General features: G+C 42.0%; 1 protein-coding gene across 1 annotated transcript; it reads right to left on the bottom strand.

Moving 5' to 3' along the window:
* Positions 1-11,070: 11,070 nt before the first annotated feature.
* On the bottom strand, positions 11,071-11,514 carry LOC141632321 (putative mitochondrial protein AtMg00310). The gene has a single exon (XM_074444877.1). It carries the CDS (start codon positions 11,512-11,514, stop codon positions 11,071-11,073), a length of 444 nt encoding a protein of 147 aa, XP_074300978.1.
* Between the last annotated feature and the right edge of the window lie 7,771 nt (positions 11,515-19,285).

Raw genomic sequence — 19,285 nt, 5'->3', positions numbered from 1 at the left:
GATGTATGGTGAGTCTTTTCTTGGATCTTGTAGAAAGAGTCTTAGAGATCTTCATGGATGACTTCACCGTCCATGGAGACAATTTTGAAGCTTGCTTGGACCACCTAACTATGATCCTAGCACGATGCGCGGAATCACACCTTGTGTTGAATTCCGAAAAATGTCACTTTATGGTTAAAAGCGGCATCGTGTTAGGTCACATAGTCTCAAAGAGAGGGATTGAGGTGGATGTGGCTAAGGTTGAAGTAATAAAAACCTTGCCATATCCCACTAATACTCGGGACATATGGTCGTTCCTAGGACACGCGGGCTTCTACCGTCGATTTATTAAGGACTTTTCCAAGATTTCTTACCCCTTGTGCAAGCTTTTGCACAAGGATGTGGAGTTTGTTTTTGATGATGCTGGTAGGTTGGCATTCAATTATTTGAAGGAAAAGCTTGTGACGGCCCCGATAATTTAAGCTCCAAGATGGGACCTTCCTTTTGAAATCATGACCGATGCTAGCGATTATGCCCTTGGCGCGGTTTTAGGCCAAAGGGAAGGGAAGGTAGCTCATGTGATACAATATGCTTCTTCACTTTTGAATGATGCTCAACAGAACTACACCACCACGGAAAAGGAATTCTAGGCGGTGGTGTATGCCATTGAAAAGTTTCGGGCTTATCTCTTGGGTGCCAAGGTCATTATTTATACCAATCACAAATCCATAAGACAACTTGTAGACAAGAAGGACACCAAGGCAAGGCTAATGAGATGGGTCCTTTTGTTGAGTGAGTTTGACATCGCGATCAAAGACAAGCAAGGGAGTGCTAATGTGGTAGCCGACCATTTGAGTAGGCTTCACATCAATGAGGATCTAGTGTAGACCATGGGAGTGGTGGACGGTAGCTTACCACATGAATCTCTATATTCTATGAAAGCCGTTGAGCCTTGGTATGCTAACCTTGTCAACTACATGGTGATTAGAAAATTTCCCACATCCTTATCTTCTAGCTAACGCCATAAGTTGAAGAGTATTTCCCGCTACTTCATATGGGATGACCCCTACTTGTGGAAGATGTGCCAAGATAATATCATCCGACGTTGCATTCTGGATGTAGAAATCCCCTCAATCCTCCAACATTGTCATGAGTACGCTTGTGAAGGGCATTTTGGTCCTCAAAGGACCGCTCGGAAGATTTTGGAGTGTGGGTTCTATTGGCCAAATATTTTCCGGGATGCTCAAGCTTATGTGAAGACGTGTAATCGGTGTCAACGATGTGGAAACATCTCTCGACGGCACGAGATGCCTCAACAACCTATCCTCCTTTGTGAAGTATTTGATGTGTGGGGGGTTGACTTCATGGGTCCCTTTCTGAATTCAAGTGGGTGTCTTTATATCTTGCTTGCGGTCGACTATGTCTCGAAGTGGATGGAGGAGATCCCCACAAGAGTTGATGATGCCAAGACCGTGTCTAGCTTTATTCAAAGCTTTATATTCTCAAGATTTGGTTTCCCAAAGGCTATCATAAGTGATCGGGGGACGCACTTTTGCAACTGGGTTATTGGAGGATTGTTGAAGAAATATGGAGTCCTTCATAAGGTCTCCACTACTTATCACCCTCAAACAAACGGGCAAGCAGAAGTGTCCAATCGTAAGATTAAAGGGATCCGTGAAAAAACGGTGAACCCGGACCGGAAGGATTGGAGCAAGCGGTTGGATGATGCATTATTGGCATACCGCACGACGTATAAGACTCCTATTGGCATGTCTCCCTATCGTCTCATATATGGGAAGACATGCCACCTCCCGGTGGAAGTTGAGCACAAAGTCTATTGGGCTATCAAGTCCTTCAATCAAAGTGTGGATGAAGCGGGGTTGCACCGGAAGTTGCAAATTCAAGAAATTGAAGAAATTCGGTTAGACTCTTATGACAACGCCGCGATTTAGAAGGAAAAAGCTCGGATATGGCATGACAAGATGATATCCCGAAGAAGCTTTAAGGAAGGAGACAAGGTCCTTGTGTTCCAAAATCGGTTCAAACATTTTCCGAGCAAGTTGCGATCCCGGTGGTTCGGTCCTTACATTGTCAAGAAGGTACATCCACATGGGGCGGTGGATGTATAAACTCCCAACTCGGGAAAGTTGATTAATGTTAATGGACAACAAATCAAAGTCTACCATGAAGGGATGCAAGGCCTTGAAGAAGAAGAAGAAGAGATTCGATTGGAGGATCCCGTTTACCAAGATTAATCCTCATGAAGCATTATGTCGAGCCATCGACATTAAATAACGGCAAATTTGTAAAAATTCTATCTCAATTTAATTGCTTTCCTAGTATAGTTCATTCCTGCAATTTATTTCCTTGCATGTTAATTTCGTTTAACTAATTTAAATTGCATTGACATTTAAAAAGCACTTGAGGTTTGTTAAATGGTGTAGTGATTTGCAAAAACCCTCTTGGAAGGCGTGCCGAAGAGGAGATGAGAGTCGGGTTTAATGTACAAGTTCATTGGAAGAAGCCAAGAAAGGGGAACAAGGAAAAAAAAGGAGAAGTATGAAATTGGGAATTAAAAGAAACTTGGAGCAAAACTGCGAAATGAAGCGCAGCCTGCGCAAAGGGGCAGCGCAGCTGCGCACGATTGCGCAGGCAAAACCAAATGTTGCACAACCTGCGCAGGTCCGATTTTCCACTTCTTTACCTTTACCAATTCCGTCCCATTCATCATTATCCACAACCATTTCATCAACAAAAAAACCTCAATACCCACTCTTAATCACTCCAAAACCTATCAAATCACCATATTTCATCAATAAACCTCAAATCTCTTCACCAAATTCTTCACATAACTCGATTGTGCCATCAAAAACACAATCAATACACCAAAATTCTGACAAAATCCCCAAATTTCCCAAGAACCCTAAAATTTTCCGGGTCAATTTGATGCTTCTACAAGTGGATTTACGGGTCACAAGGGGATTTTTACGCAACATCCATCATTATTCAAGCAAGTTTGAGAAGTTCCGGGGAGGTATAACAACTTTCCTCCACTTTCTTTGTTTCACATTAGTTTAATCTTATTTACATTAGTTAGTTGGGTTAAATTCTTGCTTTTGTTGATTATTGTGGATTGTTGGCAAAGATTTTCTGTTAGGAAAGGAACAATTCGACAAAACCACCTTAAACAAGCAAGTTTTTACTAGTGCCCCTAAGGTGTTTGTTGAATTGCCCCATAAAAATTTTTTCAGTTTTTGGTTGTTTTAAGTGTCTTTTGAAACTTTTGTTGAGCAAGAAAAAATGTTTTTCGGCCTTGGAAAAGGGAAATCAAAGAAGAGAGGTGAATCCTCCAATCAAGCACAATCCGATGTACCACCACTACCACCTAAGCCTTTTCGGGGGAATGAGGGGTTGCCCACACAATCCAAAAATTTCTTCAAGTTCCTTGAAAGCAAACCCTTACATAATTCCAAATTTCTTCACCTGGGGACCTTGAGGGATATGGGAATTTATCACCAAGCACTTTGCTTCCTAACCAAGGTGGGGATTGAGAGGTACATGAACCTTCAACTAAACACTTACCCCGCCTATACTTTGGAATTCCTATCTACCGTACATGTCACGGGGGAAAAGGAGAGTGCAAGGGTAAATTTCCGGTTGAATAAAGTGTGGCATACTCTAACTTTCGAGAGGGTGAGGGAGATCTTGAGAGTCACTAGACCACCCTCCTCCATTAACCCACCGGGAATGGCATTGAATGATGTATGGGTTGGCCTCACGGGGAAGACTCATATGACGAATAATAACAAAACCTCCGCCATCACAACCCCCCCCCCCCCCAATCTGAATCCTTACCCGGATGATATCTTGTTTCTTCTTTTCGATGGGGGAGCCAACAAAACTTAATGATGGTGTTCGTGAGTGCATATGAGCAATGTTACCCGAGGGGGAGGCGGTACCAGATTGGGCAAGGCTCTTTGTGGTGAGTGCGGCTAAGCATACAGAGAAAAAGGAGAGCATAAATTGTGGGAGATTAGTCACTCTCTTTGTGGCTAGCTTGGTTGGTAACATTTCCGATGACCAACCTAGGGTGTGGGGCAACAATCTTTACAATGAAGTGGGGTTGGTGGAGACCCACATGATCAAAATATTGGACACTCTCCCATGGAGTTGTTATTGGTTGGGGGAGGGGGATGTACAACACATGAGGCTACCATTAAATGGCCCCCTTCCAAGTGGGTTGAGAGCCCGAGACTTCTATTGTCCCGCCGAGGGAAACCTACCCAACCCACCTCCACAACGAGTGCGCAAGGGAAGAGCCATTGAGCCATCCCATGATCTCCAACAAATGGAGGAAATAGAGGTTGAGATTATAGGGGGGGATTTCATGCTACCCAACATATTCCTTCATCCTACCAACCGCCTCAAGACACCCCTATGCATGAGGCCGGGTGTTCATCCACTTCGACTATGGAACCATGGCAACATCAAATGTTCCAATACTTAGAAGACACCCGGGGGACTTTAAAAGAGATTAGTGGGAGGGTTGAGAGCTCCCATTCTTGGTAACAACTACATGGGCCAAGATTGGAGAGTTTGGAACAATTTTAAAATGCTTTTGAAGAGGACAAAAGGTTGGGAGATGAGGCCGAATTGGCCCAAATGAAGATGCTTGAAGGAATAAGAAGGAGGCAAGAAGAATCTTCCGCTTGGAAGCAACAACAAGCCAAGCTTTGGAAAGACAATCAAGCCATGTGGAGAGCTCAAAACGAGTGGCGAGAGCAAGTGAGTCAACAATTTGGGGTGCAAAACGAAAGGCACCACCAATATCTTGAAGATTCATACCACGATGCTCAAGCCCAAGAAGATTCCTTTGACCTCATTCAAGGCCTATTTGGCATGACCCTCCACCAACATGAACCCAATTACCAACCCACCATTAATGAATCCCAAGTTGATGAAGCCTACATGAGGGCTAAGAAAGAAAGGGAAAGACGAGAAAGAAGAAGAGGTCACCGAGGGGCATATGAGCAAGGTGAAGGCTCGGGCCCCTCCCACAACAATTCTTGATGAATTTGGCACTCCTCCACATTGAGGACAATGTGAGATTTAAGTGTGGGGGAGTGAGTAAATATAATATATGTAAATTGCTCTTTTTGTCAATGCGAAAAAAAAAATCCCGGCTAGGTGAAAACCCACAAGGGTGGGCACCTAAGGCAAGATTGGGAAGGTGGCCGGGGACGGAATGAAAACCCGAAAAGGAGTTCCGGGCAAAATGAAAAATTGAGTTGCAAGCCACCATGAGAGGAAAGAAAAAGCTAAGGTGAAAACCCGAAAGGGCACCTTAGGCAAAATGAGGGATTTTCAACAAAAAAATGAAAAAAAATTGAAAAAGCAACACCAAAAATAAGGAGGGACAAGAAGGGAGTGATAAGGAGGGTCTTGGAAGGAGGCTAGTTTTAGGACTTAATTTCTTTTTGAGTCAAAGAAAATTGCTTCAAATTGGTGGTTTTTCATGTTGGCTACTAAGTTGTTGATCTTTATTGGTGTTTGGCCAACTTAGTAGCATAACTTGCATTGCTTGGAGTGATAAGGGGGTGATATAAGGGGAGTATGAATTATTTGGAGGATGGTGTAGGTCACTTTGCTATTGCCTTGGGATAAGGCAAGAGTAACCATTACTACTTTGGTGATATAAGAAGGGTGGAGTTGTGTGATGAGTCGGGTTGGCGGTGTGTTGAGTCCTTTTTTGAGGGAGATATAAGGCGGGGGAGCGAGTGAAGAGTTTGTGTCAAAATTTGAGTCAAGTTTTCTTTTTCTTCTTAATTGGTGGTTGTTTAAGAGAGAGATATAAGAAGGAAGAGGTAAGGGAAGAGTGATAATTCACTCCTACACTCTCTTGTAGACTTTATATTTGCTTATCTCGGGTTTTGCTCGGGACTAGCAAAAGTCTAAGTGTGGGGGAGTTTGATAGTAGTGTTTTGTGTCGGTCTAAGAGGGTGATTTTATCACCCTCGTGTCTTTTAATATGGGTCTTTAGGTGTGCTTTTCCTAGTATTTTATAATCGGTTTTGATATGGTAACTTGTGCATTCTACCTCGGTTTTACAATTTATTTTGATGCACGGAACCCGAGGGACAAGGAGAACCTTTCAACGGTCAAGACGAGGCACAAGCGGCTCACATGTGGTCTTATATCCAGCTGGGAGAAGTGAGGAGTGAAGATTAGAAGAAATGAGAACAATTGAAGAGGTCTAGTTCTTGGAATTAGAAGGCCAAAAGTGCGAGCCCAGGCGCAGGCTGCGCAAACTAGGGGCGCAGCTGCACACGATTGCGCAGGCAAGGGGGATTTTGGCGCAGGTTGCGCAGATTGCACAGCTCTGTTTTACGGGCCTTTCTTAATCTTCTTTTGGGCTTCTTAAGTGGAAATATTTTTAGGTTTTCGTGAAGCCATATATATACCCAAGAGTTTGAAGACCTGAGGACATCATACAACATCATATCATCTCATCTAATCTTATCATTTAGAGTTTTAAGCTTGTAATAATTTAGAAGACTTCCTCATTCAAGTTGTAATCTTTCCTTGTTATTTTCGGTTTTTGGAGACTATGGAAGGCTAAATCCTTCCTTGCTTGGTGTAATCCGTTTTAAGTCTTCGACTTTATCATTGTATTGACTCTCTACTCTCTAATCTTTCATTTATTTCAATTTCTATGTGTGAATGCCATGATGAATGTTTTGTTGCAAGAAGTAATTACCCTTGCCTCTTTTATGTTCATCTATTGCTTGTTTGTTGCAAAGTTCCTTGCTTTTGTGACAACTTGTTGAAGCATCTCATAATTATTGTTATCTTGGCTTAGAGTATCAATATTTGTGAGTAGAAATTGTTTGTATCATTGGGTTTGTTGGCTTAGACATGCTCTTTTGATATCTCATTTACTTTCCTCTTGGTTGTGTTCTTCATGCTCTTGGCTACAATTCTTACATGGCTTAGTGTTGGAAATTGTAGTTTAAGTAGGATTATCATTGTTGGCTTAGATAGTGGTGATCAATTTCTTGAGGATTGTTGTTGGGTAAATGAAATTGGAGAGAAAAGAGTCTTGCTTTGAGAAAAGTTGAAGCTTGTAGGATTATACCAAGTTTTCATCTCATATTATTGTTGTTTGCATACCAAGTGTTTGTTACCTTGTTTCATAGAAAAAATCACATCTCTTTCATTTTGTCACTTGTTTTCTCCAAATGCCAATTCTCCTCTTATGTGTCTCTATTATTGACCATCGTTAATATCCATAATTTGTGCATAGTCTTGTGCTTTGTCCATTGTCATTAGTCTAATACAAGCTTTTAGTCTTAAATCCCTTCTCTTGGGTTCGACCCTTACTTCCGTTTACTACTATTCTTATTGCATAGTGTAGAGTCGAGTTTGATTTATAAATTTCTAATTTGGTAGCTTAATTCTAACATTTACGACACCTAATATTTAGCTTACCACTAAGTCGGGATGGTCGTGTGCAAAGTGTGAGCTGGGTTTGGTATGGATGTCGAAGTGAAGGAGTGTTTGCTTTCGTGGGTGAAGCTATTACGTGAACAAATGGTCAATTAGTGTGTATGGTGTACGTAACTTGCATGAATCCTACGTTATTTTGGTGGGTCTTTGGAGCAAAGGATCTTATATTAATGGTTAAAGTTTGTAAGACGGTCTAAGTCGAGTCTTTCTGTTAAGAATATTAATTCCGTCACTAAAGAGTCCACATTCAACACTCAAGAAGCTACTAATTCAAGTCATACCTAACTCCTATTCTTCCTCCTATTCTCTTGTATATTGTTAGTCAAAGTCCTCTTTCTTTGCTAGTCTTATGTATCCATATTATGTGGTATTTGTTAGCTTATGTTTAGGAGAGTTAGTTCTTGTAATTTAGTATATATATACATCATCTTGTAATCGAATTTATCAATACAATTACACTTATCGTTTCATTCTTTACACTTTCTTAGTTATTTTATCATAAACCCACTTTCATAATAACTGAGTTCTTTTATATTATAATGTGTCTTATAAGATGGGTAGACTACACTTAATCGGGTTGCTTAATTATTAATTTTTTTGAGTCATATGATATAGAAATCTTATTAGTTAGTTATTAATTTTTCCCTTAATTATTATTTGTAGAGCTCGAGTTCGTCGAGAAGCGTTCCTAATCTTGTGCTAGGTTTGTGGCGTGAAGAATTTGCTAAAAGGTAGCATAACTACTCAACTATAGCTGTTATTGTGTTGATTATTACATGGATGTTCGTATGTTGAATGGATGTTAGCTTCTGGCTGGTTATTGAGTTGGATGATTATTATTATCAGTTGTAATGCATGTTCATATGGCTATATGCTGGATTGGTTTGGTTTATGAATTGGAAAGCTCCAGGCTTAGTCTTTGGTGGATAATGTGTGTATTGGAAGGCCCCAGACTTAGTCTCTGGTGGATAACGTGAGGAATGGAAGGCCCCAGGCTTAGTCTCTGGTGGATAACGTGGTTGTCAGTGGATATCTTGGAAGTTATATATATCGTGGTTGTTTAATGTTGTTTAATTATCCTACTCAATCGTTTGGTTGACCGTGTATTCTGTAAATACCTTTGATGAACCAATTATTGGGGAGCAGTTTGACTAATAGGTGCTTGAGACTGTTGATCTGGGAGCATGGGACTTCATGAGGATGTTTTGGCCGTGACCTTAGGCGTCTAGCTCACTTTAGTATACTGTTCCATTTTATTTTATAAACTTATCTAATTTATTCCGCTGCGAGTTTGTACTTATTTATTATTCAGTTTGGTTTAGACAAATGTAATAAAAACCAATATTCATTTAAAGTTTATTAAAGTACTTTGGATTATTCTGTCTTTGTATCATTTACCTCGGACAACCGAAATGGTGACGCTCTCATTTACTTGGGAAGCCTGGCAAAAGGCTCTTGTATAAATGGGGGTGTTGCACCAAGTATTCTGAAAGTGGTGGCTTAAAAACTAAGCTTGAACTCGAATTCATTAGGAGGCCAAACCAGCTTGTTTTGATCCTTGATCCGAGAGGACTAAGAGATGGAAGGCTCCATTACCAAACTTAACTATGGGCATAACGACATAAACCAAGGGGTATCACAAAGCAAAGTTACTCTAGGAAGATATTTGACCCAGGTGGGAAGATTGGAAAATGCATCAATTTAAAGTGGGGTTTATCTTTCTTCCAATAAGAGCTTAATAGGAGTAATGAGTTGTTGATATTAATCTCACGGATTTGAGCAGCGGGAGCTACGTGTTCGGATCTTTGTTCCATCAAAACCTACCCTATAAAGGAATACATCAAGCTGTCAAAGAGACAGTCCTAGTGACTGTCGCGCTCAAACAACTGCTGGAAGAAATCCGAGCTTAAACCCATTCCGCCAGGCCATTTGTAGAAGAGATGTGCTCAAAACTTTGTATCTCGAGTTCTACTCAACTAAATCCCATGATCCTCATGTCAATCGAAAGCTTAAGGCATATCCAAATGTGAAACTTGGATTCGTGCTCGTATCTGCCCTATACCTCCACATGTGGCCCAAACAAAAAGGTTGCAGCAGAATGTTATCCCATTTCTGAAACTGACCTGTCAGCGTTCAAAGATGGATAACACAATATTTAGGAAAGTCATTGGTGTGATTCTACCTACATATGAAATATTACTCATGTAGCTTTAATTTGGTATATGGTAGGCCTCCTTATTCATTCGAAGGTAAGAGTTATGCAATCTTAAATTAGCCCCTGAACGCTAAATGTTACAGCAGAGGTCAGCCATTGTTAGATTTTTTTTTTGAAAGTAACCCCAGTAGGGAAAACTATATTGATTCTAAATCACGATCCGCCAAACAGACAACATCCAACGGAATCGTATCTGACCACGCACGTCGGCCCTCAGTCCACGGTCCGAAGTGAGCAAGTTTATGAGCTACCATATTGTTTTTCCTACGCGTAAAAGAAAAGCAAACACTATGAAAAGAATTACATAATAAGTAAATGTCGTCGTAAACCAGCTGCAAATCACTTTTGTCCCTTGTCTTCCGCTGCAGAGCCTCAACTACCACCTTACAATCGCTTGAGACTTTAATGTTTAGCTGCTCATTCCGTAGTGCCTCACGCATTCCATGCCATATACCCATCGCTTCCGCCATAGTCACACTCATCTCATTTCGTTGTTGCGTGACTGTACACCACCTTACTTTCCCATTTTCGTCTCTACCAACACATCCCCATCCTACTCCAACTCCGTCCAGAATCGCTGCATCCACATTTACTTTCACACTCCCCTGTTTCGGTTTAGTCCAGGCGCCCTCTTCCCTCCTCCCCTTCTTCTGCCCTCCCCTGTCTGCGCACTTAGAAGCGGACATCTGCATTTCCCAGAGCAGCTCCCTCACTCTTCGTACCACCCGAATAGTACCTCCCCCTTCACCCTCGAACACCAATTTGTTTCTATCCTCCCAGATTGCCCAGCAGCTCGTCATAAACTCCGTACACTCCCTCATTCCCATCCCCCCCATCATCTCCTCTGCCCAATCCCGTGTTGTCCCAAACCCGACACCCTCCATCCCCTCCACACCCAAGTCATCCCATATTTCCCCCTCCCCACCACAATATCGCATGGCATGGAGACAAGTCTCCACACCATAACGACACCGTGGGCAAGTCTCATCTGTCAATTCTATTCGGGCCAAAATATTTCCTCTCGTGGCAATAGCATCATTACATAATTTCCAAAAGAAGACTTTTATTCGGGGCAAGACCGGAGTGCTCCATAGTTTATTCCATATCCACCGTGCTCTGCTTGACTCGGATTGTCCTTCCTCTACATTGCCATCTCCAATTAGCCGTCTATATGCCCACCTAACAGTGTAATGACCATCTTTCTCTAACTCCCAGCACCATTCATCATGAGGTTTCGAGTCACTAATTCGAATTTGCCGAATTCGATCACATTCAAAAGGTATGAAGGTGGATAGCAGCTTCTCCTCATCCCACCTCAATCCATCCTCATGAAACAGCTCATGGACCCTCATGTCCTCATCGTGGTTCCCTCAGGGAGATAGGACCCGTCTGGTTTGGGTGTTAGGTATCCATGGGTCAGACCAAACACGAGTTGACATGCCATCACCTATCCGTTTCCTCGCCCCTAGCAGTACCACCCTTTTAGCTGCCCACACCCCTCTCCATGAGTAGCTAGGTAAATTACCCAGTTCCGCATTCATGAACTCCGTATTCGTGAAGTATTTGCCTTTGAGTACCCTGGCCATGAGACATTCGGGTTGTGTGATCACCCTCCACGCTTGTTTCCCCAGTAGAGCATCATTGAAATTCTCGAAATCGCGAAACCCGAGTCCTCCTTCTCCTTTGGGACGGCACATCTTTCTCCAAGCAACCCAAGGTATATTCCGTTTCCCTCTTTCTGAACCCCACCAGAAACCCGAGACAAGAGACCTAAGCTCATTGCAGAAGTTTGACGGTAGTTTGAACACACTCATGGTATAGGAAGGAATTGCTTGGCCAACCGCCTTTATCAATGTCTCATTCCCCGCCTTGCTGAGCATTAGACCCCGCCACCCTTGAAGCTTCTTCCTTATTCTGTCCCTAATGATGCTTGTGAGGTTTTTCTTAGACCTCCCTACCACAGTTGGAAGTCCGAGTTAACGGTCCTGCTCCTCCACCATACGAACCCGTACCACCTCAATGACCCGCTGCTTCCTGGCCCAAGCTGTACCCTTGCTAAACGAGAGCGTGGTTTTGTCAAGATTAACAAGCTGTCCCGATCCCTGCTCATATAAACGGAGAATGTCACGCACTTTGGCCGCTTCACGTTCGTTTGCTTTGGCAAAAATAAGGCTGTCGTCGGCAAAGAACAGATGCGAGATCATTGGTGCCATGGGTGCAATTCTGACCCCATGTATTATCCCTTGTTCCACTACTCTTCGAAGTAGGCTAGAAAGGACCTCCGCACAAAGAATAAAAAGATATGGCGATAAAGGGTCACCTTGTCTTAATCCCCTCTCGGGCTTGATAATTCTCGACTGCTCACCATTTACTCCTATCGTATACGAGACCGTCGTCACACAAATCATCACCCTATTTACCCAGCCCTGGTCGAACCCCATCCTCACAAGCACTTCCTCAAGGAAAGCCCATTTTATTCTGTCGTATGCTTTCGTCATGTGGAGTTTAAGGGCCATGTGTCCCCCTCCGCTTATGTTATTCTTCATGTGGTGAAGACCTCAAAAGCGACGAACACATTATCGGTTATCAGCCGGCCGGGTGTGAATGCACTCTGGTTCTCCGACACTATCTTGTCCAAGAAAATTTTCAATCTATTTGCTAGCACTTTAGATATGATTTTGTACAGGATGTTGCATAAGCTAATTGGCAAAAAATCCGAATGTTTATCCGGCGCCTTTTTTTCGGAATAAGAACAATATTTGTATGATTTAAGCCATCCAGAAAATCAGCCCCATTAAGTATGCTAAGTGCCATTCTCACCTCTGAAGGACCGACAATGTGCCAATACGTTTGATAAAACAGAGCATTCATCCTAACTAAACCCGGTGCTTTTAAAGGATGCATTTGTTGCAAGGCTTCCAACACCTCCTCACCTCGGTATTCCTCGGTCAGCGTCAAGTTCTTGTTAGCTGTCACATGGCCTTCAATTCCTTCCATTAAACCCTCAATGTTCCCTGGTCTAGATGACTTGAACAAAGTCGAGAAAAAATTCGCAGCATGTTCAGCAATATCGTGCACCCGCCCCTGGTCATCCATGATTTTTGATATAAAATTCTTTTCTTTCCTTTGGGTTGCTTTTCGATGGAAAAAAGAAGTATTTTTATCTCCGTCTCGTAACCAAAGCGCTCTCGAAAGTTGCCGCCAAAAGACTTCCTCTTGTCAAATTAAGTCTGCTATTTCCTTAAGAATTTTCTTACGCTCATTTACATCCCGAACTCTTTGACTACCCTCGTTTAGCGTTTTCAGCCTACCCCTCTTCTTTTTTAGATCACGGACAATTTTCCCTATACTCACTCCTTTCCACTCCTGCAGCTCCATAGCACACCGTCGAATCGTTGCCATACTCCCCTCCAGCCACGCTCGTTGGACAGCATCCTCACATCCCTCCTCTCCTACCCAAACTTGTTCAAACCGAAATTGCTTCTTCTGCTTTACATTTTCCTCCCTCGTCCTTGCTATGTGCACACAAATTGGGCTATGGTCTGACCATTTCCTATCCAAGTGTATCAATTTCGAAAAAGGAAACAAGTCCAACCAAAGGCCCGTGACCAAAGCTCTGTCCAGCCGGCATTGCCTATTATTGTCCCCTGCCCGTCCGTTATCAAAGGTATACTCGTATCCCTCAAACGGAATATCTCTCAGCCCATATTCGTCGACTGCATCTTGGAAGTTATTCATTTGCCTTTGCTGTCTTTCACCTCCTAACATCTCATTTGCATATAAAGTTTCGTTAAAATCGCCAATACATATCCACGGGTCCGGTCCCTCCTCCCCCAACAATCTAAGTTGCTGCCACAACAACCACCTATCTTGTATGGCCGGCCACCCATAAAAACCCGTCAACCTCCAATGTAAACTCTCGTGACTCACCGTGACATAAATGTAGTGATTTGTGGCTGACCTAAGAACACAAGTAACCCCCTCCTTCCATAACAAAGCAAGACCTCCCGATCGACCAACACTATCTACCTCAATACCCTCGTAACCATCCAGACGACTTCTCATTTTCCTCATTTCCTCCCCACTCAGCTTAGTCTCACAAAGGAAAATAATAGTCGGGGCCTCCCTCCGGACAATGTTTTTAAGGCCGCCTACCGCAGCGGGGTTGCCCAGCCCCCTGCAGTTAAGGCTCAAGAGTTTCATTGGGCCCGGCGGGGTTGAGCTGTCTCAACCACCGCCTCAGGTGAACTTACGCCCATGTAACAAAGTCTTTTAGCATTTCCACACTCACTTTCCCCCTCCCCGTCATCCTCAAAGCCACGTTTTGCGTGAACCACCACCAAACAGCTCCCAGTCTCTTTTGCCCCCTCCCCTCTTGCTAGTCGTGTCCATCTTCCACTACTCCCTTTATAGGCTGTCCCATCTTCCAGCTCCCCATCTTCTCGCAGCCTAGCATCCCCCATCTGAACTTCAACATCTACCATATGACCCTCTTCCCCTGGTCAGTAACCACTATCCCCTTTTCAGGCCCTTCATCTTCATATCCTCCTCCAACATTCATCTCCTTGCTTTGTCCACTGCTCTCTCTAGCACTCATATTTGTATTCAAACACCCCACCTCTCCTGTACCCGCTTTCTCCTTTGGTCGGATTACCACCTTCTGCAGCCGTGCAATCATCTGCTCCACCTCTTCATCCGCTTTTCTCCTGCTTTCCTCATCGAAAACTTTATTCAGAGCTCTTGCCGCCATCGATGGTGTAGCTACACCGAATCGACTCCGCTTTCCTAATAGAATAATTCGACCCTTAACAGTGCTTGGGTATAATCGAATTTTCTACTGAGATAAGACGGTGCCCTCTGATTTTTGGCACAAAAAACAGAGACGTAATTTAGAAATATTTTGTGTAGATTGTTAAACGTTCTTTTGATGCAGTAGAAGATTATTAATTTTCGGTATCAATTTTCTTCTCATCCTTCAACTATATATATAGGAAGGATTTGGGGAAAAAGGGAAACAGGTGATGTATTTCTGAAGGGTTGCAACTCTTCAGAAATTTAGATGCAATTAATTAAATTACGCGGAATTTAATTACTGCCAAAGTTTCGAACGAAAACTATTCCGCAATCCCATAAATAATTACACGAGCATACACTCCGTACTTCACGAACTCGCATTATATTATTTAGAAATTACCCATCAATGAATCGACCTTAATTACGTCAAATGAACCGGTAATTACTCTTAAATCACCAACAACCATGACCTGCTATCGCTCAAAGCTCCATATCTTGAGTTCAAAGCAACATTTGTGGGTGATTCTTCTTGGTAATGATAACCAACACCTTTATCTTTAAAATGATATAGAAAACTCCAAGAGATTAGGGATTTATGACCTCTACAATAAACATCTGATTGCAAGAATGGTTCTGAATAGCCTGTCTTGCAATTGTGTGCAGCAAGGGCATTTCTGCCTTAAATGGCACGTTCAAAGATGAGAATATGTCCTTAAATGATAATAGGCATGTGAGCATGATATGGTAAGAGGAAGAGACCTTTCTGAAGTGAGAAATATAGCTAACAAAGATTAAAATAGTTGGTGAACCTTGAAAGAAACACTTGTGGTCCCTCTTTGGAGTCTAGCTCTTTGCACCTTCATTGGCAATTGGTAGCACGTCCTATATAGCCAAGAAAGCTGCTCCTAGTGAATAAGAAAGACTCCAAGTGGGAGGGGATGAAGCATGTGTTGGTAATTTAAGTGTAATTACCGGTTCATTTTAGCGTGTTCGGTTTTGGTTCGTAGATGGGTAAGTTCGCTATAATATAATGTAAGTTCGGGTAGTACGGAGTGTACACTTGCATAATTATTTACGAATTTACGAAATAGTTGTCATTTGAACAACTTTGATAGAGGGGATTCGGGGCAATACCCGGGAAACTTTGACGGGTTTTAATTCACACAATAGACATTCAATATGTCAGGATTTGTGAAAAGTGACAACTCTTCACAAATACATTCCCCTCTAACTTTCATATCTATATAAATAGACATAGATTGAAGATGTTTGATATATAGAAAAATAATCTCATCTTCTGCATCATAGAACGATCTAACAATCTACACATAATACTTCTGAATTACTTCTTTGATTTTTGGTTTGTGCCCAAAATTAAAGGGACGCCGTCTTATCTCAATATGAAATTCGGTTTAACCCGGGCACAAATAAGGGTCGAATTATTCTATTAGGAAAGCGAAGTCGATACGGTGTGGTTAATTATTATCAATCCTTATTCGTGCATACTTAATTATCTAATAATCTAATAGAATAATTCCGAAATATTTCAAGATGACGAATGTTAAGGAATGATAATGAAGGTTAACACTGGTGAAATTTGTGGGTGATTATTTTAGAATATGGCAGAAAAGGACGGAGAAGAAATTTGTATAATGTTTTTATATATGTCAAGGGACACATTCTTAAAGAGTATTTTATTTATATTGGATCAACGATATCGACATATGAAAATCAGAGAGATTTGTTTGCGTTTTGGTGAAGATGAGAATGGGTATTAGTAATGACTACACTGTTGTGATGTTACATTCTCATGGGGCACGACTCACAAGGATTTGATAATATGGGAATTTTCTTGGTAAATTTACAAATCAAAATTTGGCAACCTGTGCAGATAAGTGATTCAATAATTAATTGTCATTTTGTGTCGCTTTAATTCATGCAGTAACATGTTTGGAGCATTTAGTAACATATTCGTTATTTAATTTATATTCACTTTGGCGGCCTGTGTTATGTTACTAAAATGGATGGATGACTGAATTGCATACAAGAATCAGTTTTTTGAATGCATTCTGACATGTTTTGGTGATCAATGGAATATCTGATGGTATGTCATGAATTTGCTTCAAGATTCTACCGTATCTCTTGAATGAAGTTTGATATTTTGATGTAATTATTGGTTTAGTAATTCATGGCTTATGACACATTTAAGCGTCCGTCATGTATGATTTATTGGAAATTCAAATATGATTCATATGTATGCAGCGATGGTTACTTATAAGAGATCAAACATTGATATTATGACTAATATGAATGATAATGTATTGTATGAAAGCATTATTTATGTTATTGTTTTGACAGGTTTTTTACTGATCTAGAGCGTCCTGCCAGGGATTTATATGTAGGGTGATCTAACTCGAATAACTCGCCTGATTGGTATAATTAAGTGTAAAACGAACTAATAAACAATGACACAAAGATATTTATACGTGGAAAAACCCTAGGAATAAGGGAAAAAACCACGAGCACCAAGCCAGGAGTGATTGTTACTATGGTTTTAGATAGCCTGACAGAGTATTGTTATATCAGGCGTGACAAAGTAATATATAGCTTAAGAATACAAAGAATACAAGTAAAAGTGAGGGTATATCTGATCTCTTTCTCATCTTCTCTTCCTTTCTATTTATAGGTGATTTCTTCCTTCCTCTTATGCCGTTTAGGTTTTCCTGGTAAATAGGGAATGTGCCCTATTTACCCGGAGGTGGTTGCCTCTTTCTTAGCCGTTGTTTTGATCGCTTCCTTTATCATAGCTTTCGGAATTGGTCTTCCTTTTTTGTAGGGAACATATATCAACTGCCTATTTGTCGCCTGCAGTGGCCTGGTGCTTCTCCTTTTTAGGCTGCTGGTTATCTTTCGCCTGTCTCTTACCAACTCCTGCTTGGTGCCTATCCGTGTTGAAGTAATGCCTGATTTTAGATATCTTAAGCCTGGAAGTTGTCCTTGGCTGTTGCTTGGCCTGTATCAGGTCAGGCAGGATAATTTAGGGCCCAACAATTGCCCCTTATCTGCTTATTCGTTTATTGGGTCTCGCCAGGAATGAGGAGATAAAAATTTTGGGGCTGTGCAAGTGATTTGTGCAGGGGACTTTCTATCGGATTTAGAATTGGTGTTTGGTTTAACTTCTTGTAACGGTTATCTGTCATTAATAGGGTAGGTTCACAAAACCCTAGGAGAGTCATGATTAGTCTCTACCACTTTCTTTTCTAGCCGTTTAGGATTTGCGGTTATAAATAGCCTTCCTTTGCCGTGATTGTTTCCACATCTCAATCTCCAAATTTCTTCTTTCCCTTTCTAAAAATTCTCTCTTTGAAAAATTCATCTTCCAGAAAAAATAATATATGGTCAGTGGGAGAAGCACAAAGTTAGTTTCAAAAGCTCCGCCGAGGCCGAAAAAGTTCCTGTTGAAGTTGAAATGGTTTCGCCGAGGTTGAGGGGGGTCCCCGATATCATCCCCGAGGATGATGTGGTGGAGGTTGTTGCTCCTCCGCAGATTCTGTCTATGTCTTATAAGGGGTTGAATATTCTCCTAATAAGGCTTTGGCGGTTTCTTTTCATGAGGCCAATCAACTGAAACCTGCTTTTGAGCATTATATAAAGGGCAGGGGCCTTATTCCTCATGGGGCTGAGGTTTGGATTCCTGAGAATGGTCCTGTCAGGGCTAATTGGAGTAGCCCGGGTTGGTTCTGTATTTTTGAGTGGGCGTTCAGGGGTGGTGGTCAACTTCCCCTTTCTCCTTTTATGACTGAGGTGATTAGGGCTATTAGGGTTCCTCCGTTTCAACTCATGCCAATGGTTTGGAAGATTGTCCATTCTATTGAGCATTTATGTTCTAAGCATAAATTGGTTATTACCCTGGATGATTTTAAGAATGTCTATCACCTGAAGAGTCATTCTACTGGGAGGTTTAATTTTCGAGTCAGGTCAAAGATGGCTCACCTGATCACCAATTTTGATTCAGGGGATGATAAAGGTTGGGCTCAAACTTATATGTTTATCAAGGCTGAATCAATTGCCCCTGACCTGGACTATCTCAATTACCCGGTTTGTTGAAGGAGGTAATCTTTCTTTCCTGCATTATTTTTGGTTTGGTAATAATATTTTTGGAGAGTTCACTTACTTTGCCCGTGCTTTCTTTTAGTAAATGATTGGGTGAATGATCCTGATGCTGAGGGGTCAGCTGACCGGATAGCAGCGTTTATGGCGTTGCCTGAAGAGGAGAGGGCTTGGCCTGCCTGTCTGGGGCAAGCTTCTATGCCTCGTTTCAAGAAGGCTAAGTTGAGTACGTATAAGCCTGTGAAGAGCACTAAGGTTCCAGGGGCATCTTCGTTAGGGAGTAAGTTCTTTTGCTTATCTTTTTATCATTTTGTTTCCTGTATTGGATTCCTGCTTATATTGCTGATTTAGAAACTCGTCGTGCGCCTACCAGGGCTTCTCAGGTAATTGCTAGTTTTGGTCTGTCTTTGGTGAAGGCAGGGTCTCCCAGACATGGGGAGAAGTCAAAGAGCAAGTGAGGCAACGGGAAGTGATAGTGCCGTTCATGTTTGAACCCGTGCGGGAAGTTCGCTTGACGTCTCCGAAAAGATTGTGGATGATAGTGACCGTCCGAGAAGAGGAAGAGAGTGGATGAGCCTAGGGAGTTCATGAGGTCGGGGGGTTAGGGCTCGTATGGATGAGGTCCAGTTTGCTAAGGATCAAATTCAGGCTCAGGCTTTTGTGGTTGATGATCCTTATTTC

The sequence above is a fragment of the Silene latifolia genome, chromosome Y (genome assembly GCF_048544455.1).
Source record: "Silene latifolia isolate original U9 population chromosome Y, ASM4854445v1, whole genome shotgun sequence".
NCBI lineage: Eukaryota > Viridiplantae > Streptophyta > Magnoliopsida > Caryophyllales > Caryophyllaceae > Silene > Silene latifolia.
Note: the sequence above shows the minus strand (reverse complement) of the source record. Positions and strands in the feature narration are given on the sequence as shown.

Excerpts from the sequence above, each read along its gene's own strand:
- LOC141632321 (XM_074444877.1), bottom strand. The coding sequence starts at position 11,514 with ATGAGTGTGTTCAAACTACCGTCAAACTTCTGCAATGAGCTTAGGTCT.